This window comes from Dama dama, chromosome 14 (assembly GCF_033118175.1).
Source record: "Dama dama isolate Ldn47 chromosome 14, ASM3311817v1, whole genome shotgun sequence".
In the NCBI taxonomy this organism is placed as follows: domain Eukaryota; kingdom Metazoa; phylum Chordata; class Mammalia; order Artiodactyla; family Cervidae; genus Dama; species Dama dama.
In genome coordinates this window covers 42,638,452-42,656,509 of record NC_083694.1, presented here as the reverse complement: position 1 = coordinate 42,656,509, position 18,058 = coordinate 42,638,452, and the positions used below count along the sequence as shown (strand labels likewise).

General features: G+C 40.8%; 1 protein-coding gene and 1 long non-coding RNA gene across 2 annotated transcripts; one reads left to right on the top strand and one right to left on the bottom strand.

Moving 5' to 3' along the window:
• The first annotated feature begins 480 nt into the window (after positions 1-480).
• On the top strand, positions 481-2,456 carry LOC133069212 (uncharacterized). The gene is made up of 3 exons (XR_009695815.1): positions 481-530; positions 791-853; positions 1,173-2,456. It is a non-coding gene; the product is annotated as an uncharacterized LOC133069212 (long non-coding RNA).
• A 3,550-nt stretch (positions 2,457-6,006) lies between these two features.
• On the bottom strand, positions 6,007-13,201 carry UTS2 (urotensin 2). The gene is made up of 4 exons (XM_061160490.1): positions 13,099-13,201; positions 10,130-10,237; positions 9,299-9,340; positions 6,007-6,128 (listed from the first exon to the last, which is right to left on the bottom strand). The coding sequence occupies exons 1-4, from the start codon at positions 13,199-13,201 to the stop codon at positions 6,007-6,009; spliced, it is 375 nt and encodes a 124-aa protein (XP_061016473.1).
• Between the last annotated feature and the right edge of the window lie 4,857 nt (positions 13,202-18,058).

The window sequence follows — 18,058 nt, the reverse complement described above, 5'->3', positions numbered from 1 at the left end:
TCGCACGGTAACATGTGCCTCCACAGTTAAGCTCCAGCATTCCAGAGTTCTCACAACACAGGTCACTCCAGCATTTACCAGTATGAAAACATATTGCTCATTGGTATCCTGGAAATTCCTAGTTTTTAGGGTTGAACTTTGATGTTCATTCTTGTAGATGCTTTTCCTTTTTGATTTTCTGCCTTCCACTGAAATCCTGGAAGTCTTTTTAAACATAGATCAGCTTGGGCTTCCCTGGTGGCTCAGTGGTAAAGAATTCACCTGCCAGTGCAGGAGACACGGGTTTGATCCCTGATCCAGGAAGATCCCATATGCTGTGGAGCGGCTAAGCTCATGTGCCACAGCTATTGAGCCTGTGCCCTAGAGCCCGGGAGCCACAGCTACTGAAGTCCACAGGCCCTAGAGCCTGTGCTGCACACCAAGAGAAGCCACCGCAGTGAGAAGCGCGTGCACTGCAGCTGGAGAGTAGCCCCCACTCACCACGACTAGAGAAGAGCCCATGCCGCAACCAAGACCCAACACAGCCATGAGTAAATAAATATATTAAAAAAAAAAAATAGATCAGCTTACAGTGGGCTTATTCCTTGAAGGGTGTAAATTAGCTTTTGCATGTGTAATGTTAAAAACAGAAGAGCTTCTAGCTTAACCAGCTTCTGACTCATCTCCTTTTACATTTTTAAATAATGATTGTAAATGTTTTTAAAGTTATGTAAGTTCTTATGCATGTGTGTTTAAATGTTGTCCTATCAAAACTAACAATTCACTCTTTTTTAACCAATTTATGCAAAAGGAGGTCTCTCCATCCCTGCCAGAAGTCTGATGGCCACTGTCTTCTGTTTGCCCCTAAATAAAGGTGAGTGTTGCCCTTAAGTAGGGGTGAGGGGTTGCTGGGAGGACCCTCCCAGTGGGGGTGCCAAGTCTGCCACAAATCAGGGCTTCCTGGGCCCGCTGTAGTCATTCTCCTGAGTACCACATGAGTTGTTCACTTGATAAGTGAGCCCTCTTCTTAGAGAGTTGATGATTCCTTCTCAAACCTGAAATTGTGTGCAATTCACACCCGTGCAGGTCAGAACCAGGAATAGAAGAACATGAAGACCCCAGTAACCTTTTCTCGTTTAAATAACACACAACAAATTAACTTACTTTTCTTCTTTTGTTGTTGTGTTTTTTAGGAAAATGCTTCTTCCTTTCAAGTTTTATAGCTTTTTATAAAATGCATCCTGATCATAATCAGGAGAATTGACCTTTCTATCCACGATGCTGCTGGACCCTGACCTGAGACTGAAGCCCACAGCTTAGATTTACTTTCTAAAGTAGAACAGTTGGCCCTTGGTATCTGGAGGGGGTTGGTTCCAGGACACCCCGCAGATACTAAAATCCGTGGACACTTAACTCCCTTCTATAACAGAAAGGTTCGCCAGCCCTCTGTACCCGTGGGTTCTGCATCCAGAGTTCTCTACCCTCTCCAATTCTTCCCACCTCAATCACAGCGGCTGACTGTAGTTTCCAGAAGGTACTTCTTTCTCCAACTGTCAGAATCACTTTGAAACAATGACTGTGACTTTTCTAGAATTTTCTCACTTGAAGCTGTTCCATGCCCATATTCCTGTCTTAGGCTTAGAGAACTCTTCGGTTCTGCTCCATCTTGATTGTTAAATGATCTCTGAAGCCCTCATTGCTTTGTTCAAGTTGTGTGATATTTTTGCCCTTGGTGAAAAATCAATTTTTTAAACAGTGAACCAGCCTGGATATTGTCATGGATAGAATCATTGCAGCCTTCTATGCTGATGACCATTTAAACCTGTTTAAATCAGAAATGACACGGAGCAGTCAGAGGACCATTCTGCATCTCTGTAAGCACTTTTTAAACATGATCTTCTCTAGTACAAGCCCTCTTTTAGATTTCTTTCTGGATGTTTGTTTTATTGACAGTTAACTATTTCTTTGCCTTACTATACATTTAGGCTCAACTTAAAATTGGTGCTTGTTATAAGCAGATCTATAAAACCAGTTATAGTTTTGGTGTTTTGGTAAATAGCTGAGCTGGTGTATTTAGAAATGACCATGATGCTTCTGCTTCTGGAGATGAGCAAAGAAGGCTCAACAGTGCCAGCTTCTCCCCACCACCGGGCCTCCACCCAACTGTAAACCAACATTCAAGTTTAGTAACTTTTTGTATTGATGCCTATAGAAACCGGTAATAAAAATGTGTACTACAGGTTTCCGTGTTTACATGAATGTTGCCAAAAGGCTGTGTTTTCTTGGATAAGAGGTCAGAATTTATGAACAACAGATGCTGTGTGAATGGAATCATTTTACAATTAAGTGCAACTTCATCATAACTCAAAAGGTAAATTTAATCCAAATGGAAATTTTGTATCAGCTAAGTTTATCTTTGTGTGGATTTCCCTGTTTTTAATGGTTATTAATATTTTAATCAGGTATCTTTTTTAAACAAAAACAATAAACAGTGTACATGTAAAACTTGAGAAATTTTTTGCACTGCATGAATAAACCTTTGCCCTGATACGTAAATCACTTATATCATTGAGAAGTATTTGAAAAGTATTTCCTGAGATTGAGACACACTGCAGGGTGCTCACATTAGGGTCATTCTGCACCCATGTCTGTGTCATCACTGCGTCCAAGCTCCTTCTCAATGACAACATGGCACTCAGTCCTCCCTTAAGAACTGGGCTTTCACTATCTCCTGGAGTTTGCTCAAACTCATGTCCATCGAGTCAGTGATGCCATCCAACCATCTCATCCTCTGTCACCCACTTCCCCTCCTGCTGTCAATCTTTCACAGCATCAGGGTCTTTTCCAGTGAGTTGGCTGTTTGCGTCAGTGAGTCGGCTGTTTGCATCAGGTAGCCAAAGTATTGGCACTTCATCTTCAGCATCAGTCTTTCCAATGAATATTCAGGGTTGACTTCCTTTAGGGTTGACTGGTTTGATCTCCTTGCTGTCCAAGGGACTCTCAAGAGTCTTCTCCAGCACTGCAGTTCAAAACCATGGATTCTTTGGCACTCAGTCTTCTTGATGGTCCAACTCTCACATCCATACATGACTACTAGAAAGCCATAGCTTTCACTACATGGACTTTGGCAGCAAAGTGATGTCTCTGCTTTTTAATACACTATCAAGGTTTGTCATAGCTTTCCTTCCAAGGAGCACGTATCTTAATTTCATGGCTGTAGTCACTGTCTGCAGTGTTTTGGAGCCCAATAAAAGAAAATCCCTCACTGCTTCCACTTTTTCCCCTTCTACTTGCCATGAAGTGATGAGACTAAATGACATGATCTTAGTTTTTTGAATGTTGAGCTTTAAAAGCCAGCTTTTTCACTCTCCTCTTTCATCCTTATCAAGAGGCTCTTTAGTTTCTCTTCACTTTCTGCCATTAGAGTGGTATCATCTGCATATCGGGGGTTGTTGATCTTTCTCCCAGCAACCTTGGTTCCAGCTTGTGATTCATTGAGCCCAGAATTTCACATGATGTACTCTGCATATAAGTTAAATAAGCAGGGTGACAATATACAGCCTTGACATTCTCCTTTCCCAATTTTGAACCAGTCTGTTGTTCCATGTCCAGTTCTAACTGTTGCTTTTTGACAGGTTCTCAGCAGACGGGTAAGGTGGTTTGCTAGTCCTATCTCTAATAATTTTTCACAATTTGTTGTGATCCACACAGTCAAAGGCTTTAGCATAGGCAGTGAAGCAGAAGTAGATGTTTTTCTGGAATCCCTTTGCTTCCTCTTTCATCCAACAGGTGTTGGCAATTTGATCTCTGGTTCCTCTGTTTTTTCTGAATCCAGCTTGTACATCTGGAAGTTCTTGGTTCACATACTGCTGACACCTAGTTTGAAAGACTTTGAGCATTACCTTGCTAGCATGTGAAATGAGTGCAATTGTATTTTAATGCCTAATTTATAAAATTTAGCTATCAAAGTTACTCTTTCAGATTCTGTAGCGTGAACCTGTGTTTCACAAAATCTGACTGTGGAACCCGGCAGCAACAGTCTCAGAATTAAAATATGAATCGGGATCCTGAAGCCAACAGGATTCGTTAAACAACACCCCTTTCAAACCACCTGTACCTCCAGTCACAAGAAAACAACCCGGGAAGGGAAGAGAGCTCAGTGTTGATGGAGTGTGTGCTCTGCCCACAGGGACTGTTCTGGTGCTTCCCTGTGAATTATCTCATTTAATGTTCGCAACCATTCATGAAATATGTAGTGTAACTGCTCACATTTGATGGAGAAGAACACGGGGGTGGTGGGGGTTGGATGACCTGCTTGAGGGCTCACAGCTGTGTGGTCACAGGGACCTGACTCCAGAGCCCTGGCAGTAAGAGCAGTCACCATGTGTCTGTCACAAAACAGGAGGGTTTCGGGTTCTATTGCAATAATAAAATCCACCCTGACCTCTTCGTGGCATCATAAACGTTTTGTAGCCTGTGGTGCTAGAGTCCTGTGTTAGGGGATTGAATTCAGTTGAACTTCAGCATCAAGCGATGCTACAGCATCCTCGCAGCCAGCATGGTCCCGAGATGACACATCCATCCTTCAAGTTGAAAACAACCTGCCATACTGATACGTTCTTGATGCCTTAAATAAGGAAAGGGAAGATTTATCAGACCTGCATTCTAAAGAGATACTGGATGACTGTTGACAAGATCAGTACCGATTATGTGGCTATTTGGCACAGACCTGACCCTTCATTCCTTGTGAGTTGGGGGTGTGGTTGGCAGAGCAGAGAATGGGAACCCCAGTTTCCGAGGAGAAGCACTCCTGCCATGGGCATCGGCCATTCAGTTCTCATGCTCCGTACTCTATACAGAGATGAGCTACATCAATATATTAAGAGGATATAACGTATTAAGAGGATAAGTTAGTATCTGCACACACACACATGGTTTTAAAATTTTAGTAAATCAGGCTATTTCTTCCATTCCACAATTTAAATCCCACCTCCACTTTCTTCTCTAAGGAACAGATTATGAAGGTATTTTTTCCAGTATTGTGATCCTTGAGCTCACAGCAACTGAGATCAAACAGATTTCAGTGTTCAGAGATTAAAGTTTTCACCTGTTCAATACTCAGGCCAGCTAAGGAGAGGGGATCTGAGCGTGTGGACATTTTCCATCAGAAACTAAGGAGAATTCAGACGGTTTCCGTCCTTGTCCTTCAGCATCCTTCACTGTAGAGCTTTTTCCAAGCTTAGATATGGATTTTTTTAAAGTAGTAACTTACATTGTTATTTGTAAGGGTTGAGAGGACATCATTGCTAAGATAATGTAGTTTAACTGATTTGCAGTTTTACTATTTTAAGTAAAATTTACAGTTATGACTTTTTCTTCTTAGTATTTGCTTCTGTTCATTTAATCATTTACTTTTAAACTTTTGGATAATTCTTTAAGGATTAATTGATAGAAAGAAAAAAATATAGGGGCTTCCCTGGTGGCTCAGTGGTAAAGAATCCACCTGCCAATGCAGGGGACATGGGGTTGATCCCTGATCCAGGAAGATCCCTGATACCGCGGAGAAGCTAAGGCTGTGAGCCACAACCACTGAACCTGTGCTCTGGAGCCCGGGAGCCGCAACTGAAGCCTGTGTGTCCCAGAGTCCGTGCTCTGCAACAAGAGAAGCCACCACAATGACAAGCGTGTGCAGCACAACTAGAGAGGAGCCCCGCTCACGTCAACTAGAGAAAAGCCTGCACGGCAACGGAGATCCAGAACAGCCAAAAATAAAGAAAATTATTTTAAAAAAGGAAAAGTACAGATTTTCAGGGTACTTTTTTTGTTTGTTTGTTTTTCAGGATATGTTTTTAAATAAAACAACCACTCATAATATCTGCAAAACATAGAGGATTTATTTTCCAAATAATAATGAACAGCGTTTAGCTTGCCTAGTTTTTCATCTATACTGCTTTCAAATCAAACATTTTTATTTTACATTTTCTCAGGTGGTCGTCTTGGAGGTGACTAGTAGATGGTCATTTTGCTTCAGACACAGTATTTCCAGAAGCATTCAGAGGAAGGTCCACGTTTCTTAGATTGCTTCCTGATTCTGGACAAAAGGTCACTCAGGAAAAGCTTAGGATCTTGCCCAGAGAAAGCCTGAAATTAAAAAAGTAGGTTATCAGTTAATTGAGTACTACACACACACACACACACACAAACACACACACACACACACACACACACACAAGAACCTTACTCAGGAACAGGACCTTTAAAAGGGCTGTCTTGCTGTTTCATGGGATAGAGTTGCAGTTAGCACCCTGCATGTAGACTCTGTTTTTTTTTTCTCTCTCTTTTTTTTTTTTTTTTTTTTTTGGTAAATTATACCTTTATTATCCAAATTGAAGCATTCAGCTTTTTTTTTTTTTAATTTTTTTATTAGTTGGAGGCTGATTATTTCACAACATTTCAGTGGGTTTTGTCATACATTGATATGAATCAGCCATGGATTTACATGTCTTCCCCATCCCAATCCCCGCTCCCACCTCCCTCTCCACCCGATTCCTCTCGAAACATCCCACCCTCGCCTTCTCCCAGAGAGTTCAAAAGTCTGTTCTGTATTTCTGTGTCTCTTTTTTCTGTTTTACATATAGGGTTATCGTTACCATCTTTCTAAATTCCATATATATGTGTTAGTATGCTGTAATGTTCTTTATCTTTCTGGCTTACTTCACTCTGTATAAGGGGCTCCAGCTTCATCCATCTGATTAGGACAAACATACCGTGTTCATGGATTGGAAGAATCAATATTGTCAAAATGGCTATTCTACCCAAAGCAATCTATAGATTCAATGCAATCCCTATCAAGCTACCAACGGTATTTTTCACAGAACTAGACCAAAGAATTTCACAATTTGTATGGAAATACAAAAAACCTCGAATAGCCAAAGTAATCTTGAGAAAGAAGAATGGAACTGGAGGAATCAACCTGCCTGACTTCAGACTCTACTACAAAGCCACAGTCATCAAGACAGTATGGTACTGGCACAAAGACAGAAATATAGATCAATGGAACAGAATAGAAAGCCCAGAGATAAATCCACGAACCTATGGACACCTTATCTTCGACAAAGGAGGCAAGGATATACAATGGAAAAAAGACAACCTCTTTAACAAGTGGTGCTGGGAAAACTGGTCAACCACTTGTAAAAGAATGAAACTAGAACACTTTCTAACACCATACACAAAAATAAACTCAAAATGGATTAAAGATCTAAATGTAAGACCAGAAACTATAAAACTCCTAGAGGAGAACATAGGCAAAACACTCTCCGACATAAATCACAGCAAGATCCTCTATGACCCACCTCCCAGAATATTGGAAATAAAAGCAAAACTAAACAAATGGGACCTAATGAAACTTAAAAGCTTTTGCACTACAAAGGAAACTATAAGTAAGGTGAAAAGACAGCCCTCAGATTGGGAGAAAATAATAGCAAATGAAGCAACAGACAAAGGATTAATCTCAAAAATATGCATGTAGACTCTGAAAGGTCTCCTTGTGCCCGACCTGTGGTCCATCCAGTCCATTTAGCCTTGTGATTGCCTTGAATTTTCCTAAATCTTCATTGACCTGTTTCTATTTCATCTCTCAGTAACATGTTCTGCACATTTAATGTCTTCTGTGTAAATCAGGTCTTTTATTTGTTTTGAAATTAACTTTAATCATGGACCTTTAGTTTTCTTTTTACTCTAGGATTTTATGAGCATCTCTACTAATTACCTTTATAATTTTAGAGTCTTTCACCATAATCTTTCTATTCAGAAGAATATAAATATCTGAATGATAACTTTTAATGTAATAGAAGCCACACCCCCTCCCCTTCTGTGTGGTCTACCCCACCTGGGAACCTCAGGCCCTGTATGCCATCTTTAGAACTGAGGGCTTTCAGGGTATATTTTTACAAGGAGGTTAGTGGGCACTACACCAGAAGAAGATGTTTCTGGTCAAAATAATTGGGAAATTCTTGACCAAAATTAAATATGTTTATCTCATTTCCTGGAGGCTTTATACACAAAGAATTGCCAGGACAGGAGAGGGGTTAGAATGCAGGGCAGCCCTGTAGGCTGGCTCTATGGGACTGATATTCACAGAAAATCCTTTGGTGGTTTAGTCGCTAAGTTGTGTCTGACTCTTGCGACCCCAGACTGTAACCTGCCAGGCTCCTCTACCCACTGGATTCTCCAGGCAAGAATACTGAAGTGGGTTGCCATTTTCTTCTCCAGGGAATCTTCCTGACCCAGGAATCAAACCCAGGTCTCCTGTATTGCAGGCAGATTCTTTACCAAACGAGCTACAGGAAAATTCAAAGGACCTTGCAGAAAATCCTTTAGGAAACACTAATTTAGCTTGGGGCTTTCTAGGTGGGGCTAGTGGTAAAAAATTCACTTGCCAGTACAGGAAACCCAAGTGATGCAGGTTTGATCCTTAGGTCAGAAAGATTCCCTGGAAAAGGAAATGGTACCCCACTCTAGTATTCTTGCCTGGGAAATCCCATGGACAGATGAGCCTGGCGGGCTGCAGTTCATGGGATTCCAAAGAGTCAGAAATGACTGAACGACTGAGCTCAGTTTAGTTTGAGGGGTTGATAATGATCAAAACAGATTTCTCTTTTAGCGGTTAAGGTCCTCCATTAATTGTGCACCATTTCTAACCATTTAATATTTTCATTAATCATGTCCTACTGTAGTCTGTCTTCTACACCCAAAATTATCTCCTTCATATTCTCCTTTACCACACATATTCCCTCTCGGTGTTTTGACCATGTCTTTCTTCCATTTAGATATTATATGACAGTGCTTTTCAAACTTTACTGTGCATACAAACCACGTGGGAAAGTCCTGTTAAGATGCAGATTTTGATTCAGTAGGTTCTGGGGGGTGGGGTGAGTCTGCATTTCTCACAAGCTTCCATGTGACATGAGTACTGCTGGTCCTTGGACCCAGTGAAGATAATCAATGACACAGCACAAGTGGACGACAGACTTGAGGGCAAGGCCTTTTTTTGACTCTCTTTAGACTTGTTATGATCATTTATCCCAGATGAATGCTATTGTTGTATCCACATTTTATATGGATCAAAATTTGGAAAAAAATAATGCTTTGAAATAATACTGGGTGTCCAACTATTTAAGATTTGTACTGAGAAGGCTCGATTTGTATTGAGATTTGTACAAACCAGATTTGTACTGGTTCGTATTGAGGCTCCTCTAAAGTCAAGGCATAGAAATGTTCACCTTCTTTAACCTAACTCTCATACAGGACCTACTTACCTTTCTCATGTTTCCCCTTGGGTGAAAAATGTTGGTAATGGGATCTGAAAAACAGTATTTTGAAACCATTCATCATCAGATCTATTATTTCCATTTTATCCTTGTCGTATTTAAAACACACAAAATAGAATATTACTAAATCATGTCTAGTTTCTGGTTTTCCTTTCTTCACACTGCAGTGATGTTTATTTGAAGGAGGATAGGCAAGCACTTGGCTCTTTTCTAGCCTCCAGAGTTCACAAAGGGCACCGCATTTTCCTCAGCAGTTCAGTATATCAACAATGCTTTATTACAGATGAATTTCTTTCTACAAAACCAAATCTTTTAGAAAGACTCCAGAATGTTCTGAGCATTTGTATCTGTGCTAGGAGGAATGCTGTCACTGAGAAAACAGTAAAAGCTGACATTTTATGGGTTATTTTGTGTTTGACAGTGCTGAACATTTTACTTGCATTTCCTCATTGAATCTTCTCAATAACCCCATGAATTGGGAATTTTGTTTCTTTAATCATTCCTGTGTACTGGTTTAAGAAACTGAGATACAGATAGATTAACTCACTTAAGTGGGAAGACAGCATTGTAAATTGTACTTATTGAAAACTGGGATAATGCTCTTCTTCCCTCCCCCTGTCCCCCACCCCCACCCCCGCCAAATTCATACAGAGAACAAATATGCTGAGGGGCCAAGTAGAGAAGGATGCTTACAAGGAGTTGCTGAGAAAAAGGAGACAGAAGATGGCAGAGGAAGACTGTATGCAGGAGGGGAGAGTGTGATCACTCAGTAAATTCAGTAGCAAAGAAATCATACAGCCTGTAAACACGAGTCATTTTACCTGCGTTCCTAAGACCCTCTCCTGTCTCTGCGCCTGACATCTCTGGCAGCATCTGCAGAAGAGACGCTCTTTCCAGCTCATCCAGAGTTGATCTGACGTCTTCAGGTGCTACACAGAGCAATGATTGATATTAGTGACAGCTTCTGCTTCAGTTCTGTTCCCCTTTGTCTTTAGGGAGGTACCAGGGATAGGGAGGGGCTTCCCAGGTGGCTCAGTGGTTAAGATTTGCCTGTAATGCGGGAGACACAGGTTCGATCCCTGGGTTGGGAAGATCCCCTGGAGGAGAAAATGGCAACCCACTCCAGTATTGTTGCCTGGGAAATCCCATGGACAGAGAAGGCTGGTGGGCTACAGTTCATGGGGTCGCAAAGAGTGGGACATGACTGAGTGACTAAGCATGAGCATGCACCAGGAACAGGAAGCTAATACTAGACAGATTTCAAATACTGAGTTCATGGTTTGTCATTAGCAGTATTTTAACAGAGACGTGGAAATGCTACAGTCCAGTTTGCAAGCCAGCAGAACAGGAAATCATGAGGCGTGGGTCTCATTCCGACTCCTCCTGCCTACACAGCCTTACTGGACGCTCACCACCCTGAATAAGAAGGTAGGGCTGGGACTCCCCTGGTGGTCCAGTGGTTAAGACTTTGTACTTCCACTGCAAGGGGTGTGGGTTCAATGCCTGGTCAGGGAACTAAGATCCCACATGATCCAAAAAGTAAAGAAATTAAAAATTTTAAAAATTAAAAAAAAGAGATGGGGGGCTCTTTATTCTCCAATCAAGGTTGGGGCTGAGGGTTTGAAAGCCTTAGTGAAGCTAAGCCACAGGATCAGTGAAAAAACATTTCCACTTACCAAGTGATTCTTCTTCATCTCTGTTTACCTACTGCTATCATTTGCCTTTTTTTAAAATATAGGGGTGGCGAAATTGGAGTGAGAGGAAAAGTAAAGGAGAGATTTTCTAAAAGACGGACTTATTTATGTTCTTCTGACCTGGTGGTTCAGACAGTAAAGAATCTGCCTGCAATGCAGAAGACCCAGGTTTGATCCCTGGGTCAGGAAGATCTCCTGGAGAGGGAATGGCAACCACTCCACTATTCTTGCCTGGAGAATCCCATGGACAGAGGAGACTGGTGGGCTAATATCCATAGTGTTGACAAACAGTTGGACACAACTGAGTGATTCACTCACACACACCTAAAGCAAATATGATGACATCACCTCTTATCTGGGCTCTAAGATTTAGATACAATTATCAGAAACAAGTCAGCTTTACAATATTCTTTGAAGAATCTGATAGCAACATTTTCCGTGTGTAATTTGGTCAGCTTGGGAGCATAGAAGATGTATGGTAAGTTTGTGTCAGGTGTGCGAGAGGTGAGTGTGGGGGCTGGTGAGTGATACTGGGCCCAGATAGTTCTCTTGGCCGGTTTCTGCCATGGGGTGATCAGAGCCCCCAAGGAGTCCTGTAAAATCCACCTGCTTCACTAAGGCTTTCAAACCCTCAGCTCCAACCTTGATTGGAGAATAGAGAGCAAGCCATCATGAAGGCTTCATGGTACTTCTGAAGAATGTTAATGAAAGTCTACAAAGTTTGGCTACATATCAATATTTTTGTCATGAAGGATCACTTGTTTTGCTGTTTTTTGTTCTTTGTTTACAGTCGCCAAGTCATATCTGACTCTTCTGCAAGCCGCCAGACTCCTCTGCCCATGGAATTTTTCAAGCAAGAATACTGGAGCGGGTTGCCGTTTCTTTTTCCAGGGCACCTTCCCAACCCAGGGACTGAACCAGAGTCTCTTGCATTGTTCAGCCACTAGGGAAGGATCACTTATGAAGAAACAAGTAAGTAGGAAAAAATTCAGGCAAAAATGCTAAGGTAAGCTGTCACCTATTAAGAATTGGAAGGGAGATGCTACACTCATTCAAGTTTTTAAAAAATAATAATGATGACATGCAATTTTTTGAGGATGTCAGTAATATCTGAATATTCATTCTTCATTTCACCTTATGCTTTTCAAAGTTCTTTTTTTAAATAGCAGAGATTCGATAAAGTTAATGCTCATTTTAACCATAAAGATGACTGCCACTTCTGAGTTCAGTGACTCTGGAAAGTGATTAATAGTGTACGAATGAGTGCTTGACTATTATCAGAAAGCTGTTTGGGAGAAACTTATGGACTAGAAATTATAAAATCACTGGCTTACCAGAGTTTTATTTCTTATATTTAAAAAATGTCTGAAATTATCCACAATAAAAGACAAGTTAAAATCCATTTAAAATGTTTATGAACACAATCCCCAAGCATAAACTTTTTATTTTCTTTTTCCCCCTAACCTTTTCATTTCTTAAACTAAATGAAGAGCTAAAAGCACAATAAGTATCTCCTTGATTGATACACTTTAAAAAATTCAACTTAGAATTGAGCTGAATGAAACATAAACCAAAAGGAAAAGATAAATGAACTTGGAAATCTGTGTCTACCTTAGTCCCAGCTGGTTACGTTTTTATATTTTAAAAAACATTTTTGTTTCATGTAACACATGTCAGATGATTACCTTTTAACTTAAAATAATATAAGATAAAATCAAAATACTTTAATCTATAATTGGAACAGCCAGTTCTGCATTCAACCAGTTCACTTAAAATAAAGACTAAAAGCAATGATGTTTTAAATTTAGTGCCATTTTCAAAACTGAGAAAAAAAAAGACTGACAAAAATAACTCAGAATTACAGAAGTGACGTTAAATAAGCAATGTTCCCTTTCTACTTTTATATTTTAGAAAGGAAAAAACTTTATCCATTCTTGACTCCAAGACATGCCTTAAGGATCCTCAGAATTCTTTTCATAGCTGGGATTATTAACAAGACTCCTTTAAGAGAGAATTTTCATTCTCATCTCTAACGTTGCATTTAAGACCGTTGAAGACTCGTTCAAGACTAACATAAGGGAAAAAAATCATCTTACCTAAGAGCTGCAGGGACTCTTGCCTGGAGTCAAGGACAGGAAGAGACAGGAGCGGATTTAAGCATCCTATGAAAAGCAAACAGCAGGAGACCAGCTTATACATGATTGGCAGGAGATAGAAGTCTTCCTTCTTAGCTTCTTTCAACTTGCTCTTTCGCTCGGGTAGAGCTCAGAGTAAGAGCAGTTGCCTGCAACTTGCTTCTTCTAATTCTGTGATCAGTGATTATATATATTATCCTATGACCTCATATCATCCCTACAAAAAAAAAAAAAAGAAATGAATTTATTGGCTAGGAAGGCTGAAAGGCAATCACTTTGCATTGATGTAATTTTTCAAAGTAGCAACTCATAGACAATAAATTTACTGCCTTGTTGCCTAGTGTACAAAATAGGTATTAAATAAAGAACAGTTACGTTTATAAATCTGGCAAAAAGGAGTAATTGAGAGCAATAAATCATGAGTTAAAGAAAGGATCAGACATGAGTTGAAGTGTCCAAGACAGGGACATGGATTTATGAGTCCTACCCAGGAAGAACTATTGTGGAGCACTGCGTGAAATGTGCTGATTTTCTTTTTTTAATCTTTTGTGAATGAATAGGTGAATTTTCATATTTTCTTTGGGGCTGCAATGCCTGAAGATTTCCTAAAGGAAATCAACCCTTAATATTCATTTGAAGGATTGATGCTGAAGCTGAAGCTCTAATACTTTGGCCACCTGATGCAAACAGCCACCTCACTGGAAAAGACCCTGATACTGGGAAAGATTGAGGGCAAGAGGAGAAGGGGGTGGCAGAGGATGAGATGGTTGGATTGCATGACTGACTCAATGGACATGAGTTTGAGCAACTCAGGGAGACAATGAAGGACAGGGAAGCCTGGTGTACTGCAATTCATGGGGCTGCAAAGAGTCTGACACAACTTAGTGACTGAACAACAATGCCTGAAAAATGACAATGTGTGAAATTAAAGTAAAAACAAATATTTACTTTTTAAAAATGAAGATAAATTAACAGCAAAAATTCAATCTCAAGGCAAGTTCTATACATACACTTGGCCTCATGTGAAACTACAAACACAGGGGTCTTCAGAGAAGGGAAATAACTTTCCTTAAAGTTGGATATTATTCATTAAGGAAGATGAAGAACAAGCCTGAAAACCTCACCTATATTCCCAGTATTTCACTGCTCTCCTGCAGCCCCACTTTCCCTGGCTGCTCTCAGCTTGGATCATTGCAGTATCCTCCTTGCTAACATCCTCAAGACTAAATTCAGCCCACCAGTCTTATCTCAAAACAGCTCAATGATGCTATTAAGACATACATTATGTCATACCAACTCTTTGCTCAAAACTCTGTATTGGGGACTTCCCTGGGGTCTAGTAGCTAAGACTTGGAGCTCCCACTGCAGGGGCTCACGTCTGATCCCTGGACAGGGAACTAGACCCCACATGTTGCAACAAAGATCACGATCCCATGTTCCACAACAAAGACACAGCACAGCCAAGCAAATAAAATAAAATAAAAGCCCCAAACCCTATATTGACCTGAACATAAGGTTAAAACTAAAGAATTACTAGAGAAAAGAAAACATGAGCACCTTCACAACCTGAAGGCAGGTAAATATTTCCTAGACATGACACCAGCCATATAAGAAAAAAATGGATAAATTGGCCATCATCAAAATTAGAAACATCTGCTCTTTGAAAGATACTTTTAAGAAAATGAAAATGCCAGCCACAGCTGTAAGAAAATATTCACAAAACCTATGCCAGACCAAAGACTTCTCCCAGATGGTATAAACCACAACTCAATAAGCTGGCAACCCAAATAAAAGAATAATCAAAATGAACAGATTCTTCACATGAGAAGTTATTCTATTCAGGCTGCTAATTAGGACTTGAAAAAAAACAGCATCATTAGTTATAAGAGAAATGCAAATTAAAATCACAATTAGATGCAACAACATACCCACCACAACTCCTGCAATCAAAAAGATCGATAATTCCAAGTGTTGCAAAGATTCAGAGCATGGGCCTCTCATATAAGGGACTGGAATGTAAAATGGTACAATCTCTCGGGAAAACAACTTGAGACTTTCTTATGAGGTCAAACATGTACTACCCGATGCAAGAGGGCTTTCCGGGTGGCGCTAGTGGTAAATAATTCGGCTGCCAGTGCAGGAAGACTCAAGAGACTCTGGTTCAATCCCTGGGTTGGGAAGATTCCCTGGAGGAGGAAATGGCAACTCCCTCCAGTATTCTTGCCTGGAGAATTTCATGGACAGAGGAGCCTGGTGGGCTGCAGTTTAAGGGGTCGCACAGAGTCAACATAACTGAGCAGCTGAGCACAAACTACGCAACACAGAAATCCCTGTCCGAGGTGTATACCTATGTGACATGAGAACATACATTCAACAGACACTTGTATACGAGTGTTCACAGCTGTTAATAACTGTAAATAACCCAGATATCTGTCAACAGGAGCCTGGTTAAATAAACTGTGCCACATCACACAATAAGCTTCCCTGGTGGCTCAGAGGGTAAAGAATCCACCTGCAATGCAGGAGACTCAGGTTCAATCCCTGGGTCAGGAAGATCCCCTGGAGGAGGAAATGGCAACCCACTCCAGTATTTCGGCCTAGAAAATTCCGTGAACAGAGGAACCTGGTGGGCTACAGTCTATGGGATTGCAGAGTCAGCCATGACTGAGACAACAACATCACACGATGGACTGCCATTCAGCAATGCAAAGGAACTACTGATAAAGACAAGGCGGATGAATCTCAAAACCTTTATGTGGAGTGAAATAAGCCAGACCCGGAAGAGTACCTGTTGCATGATTCCACTTAAATGAAGTTCTAGGACAGGTAAAAACAAATCCGTGGCATCAAAAAACAGGTGTCCTTATCGTTGATCTGCTGTTGTACGGCAGAAACCAACACAACGCTGTAAAGCAACTATCCTCCAATTAAAAACAAATGTTAAAAACAGGAATTTGACCAGGAGATTAACTTTTAAAACAAAACAAAAAAGAGTTCAGTGGGAGATGGAGGATTGACTTAGGGAGACAAGGGAACTTCTAGGGGTTATGACACTGTTCTGTATCTTGATCAAGGCAATGGTTACATGGATACATACATTGGTCTAAACTCATCAAACTGTACACTTAAAATGGGCACATTTCAGGGTCTTCCCTGGTGGTCCAGTGGCTAAGACTCCGTGCTCCCAATGCAGGGGGCCCAGGTTTGATCCCTGGTCAGGGAACCAAATTCCACATGCCACAACTAAGAGTTTGCATGCCGAAACTAAAGATTCTACATGCTGCTACCAAGGCCCAACACAACTAAATAAATAAATAAAATAAAGTATTGTAAAAAAGAAACTGACATGCAGAATGGGGCCACCAGAAACCACTTAGGTCCAGCTTAAGAAAATAAAGTGTATTTGAAGTCACAGGGTAGCTTCCAGAATGAGAAAGAACTTTGCAATAGCAGGAAGCAGAATCCCCCTGGGTGGGGGATGGTGGGAAAGCTGGGCTTTTGCTGAGCTCCCTTACAGGAGAGGGTCCAGGACAGTTATTCTCAAAAGAGAGACAGACATCTGTGGCCTCAACAGACATCCCAAATGGAGTATATTATAGCAAGAGTAAAAATGTATTTGTATCCATGAAACTTGTTTCAGAGATATACCCTAAGGAAATAATACAACAGAAGCAAACAATTACCTTGAGTGTGAAAGAGATTAAACCAAAGGTTGCAAACTCAAGTGCATCTAGGAATCAAGACGTGATCATGTAGATGAGTGATGCTGGCTTGGAGAATGACTACAGGGAGTGGTGGTATCTGTAACAAAGTGGAGAATATGTGTTCTCTCTAAAGGAGGGTGGACTGCAGCTGCTAGGGGCCAAGCTTGAATGTTATAAATCTGATTTTAAGGGTTATCCATGATTTCCCCTTGGCAACTAAAAATCTTTAAAAAAAAATCAAAAACTACAACAAAATCCTAGCTAATGCTAGGACTTTTGTTTGCTTTTTTAAAACAAACATCCACAGCATAACTCAACCTGTTGTTGTTCAGTCACTAAGTTGTGTCCTACTCTTTTGCAACCCCGTGGACTATAGCCCTTCCAGGCTTCTCTGGGAGCCATAGGATCTCCAAGGTAAGAAGACTGGAGCAGGTTGCCATTTCCTCTTCCAGGTGATCTTCTTGACCCAGGAATCAAATCCACTTCTCCTGCATTGGCAGGTGGGTTCTCTACCACTGAGCCACCAGGGAAGCCCCATAACTCAACCTACATGCCCCCATTCCTGGCCCAAATGCCCAACACAAGCGACTGAATTAGTAGCTGAAAGAGGTTATAAACATGAGATTTTAGTAATCATTAAAATAGTAACTAAAAGATTATAGGACTTGGGCAATACAATAATATTGTTTTTCAGTCACTCAGTTGTGTCCGACTCTTTGTTATCCCATGAACTGCAGCATGCCAGGCTTCCCTGTCCATCACTAACTCCTGGAGCTTGATCAAACTCATGTCCATTGAGTAGGTGATGCCATCCAACCATTTCATCTGTCATCCCCTTCTCCTCCTGCTTTAATCTTTCCCAGCAATCGGGGTCTTTTCCAATGAGTCAGTTCTTTGCATCAGGTAGCCAAAGTATTGGAGCTACAGCTTCAGCATCAGTCCTTCTAATGAATATTCAGGACTGATTCCTTTAGGATTGACTGGTTTGATCTCCTTGCAGTCCAAGGGACTTTCAAGAGTCTTCTCCAACACCACAGTTCAAAAGCATCAATTCTTTGGTGTTCAGCTTTCTTTATGGTCCAACTCTCACATCCATACATGGCTACTGGAAAAACCAAAGCTTTGACTAGAGAGACATTTGTCGGCCAAGTAATGTCTCTGCTTTTTAATATGCTGTCTAGGTTTGTGGGCTTCCCTTGTCGTTCAGCTGGTAAAGA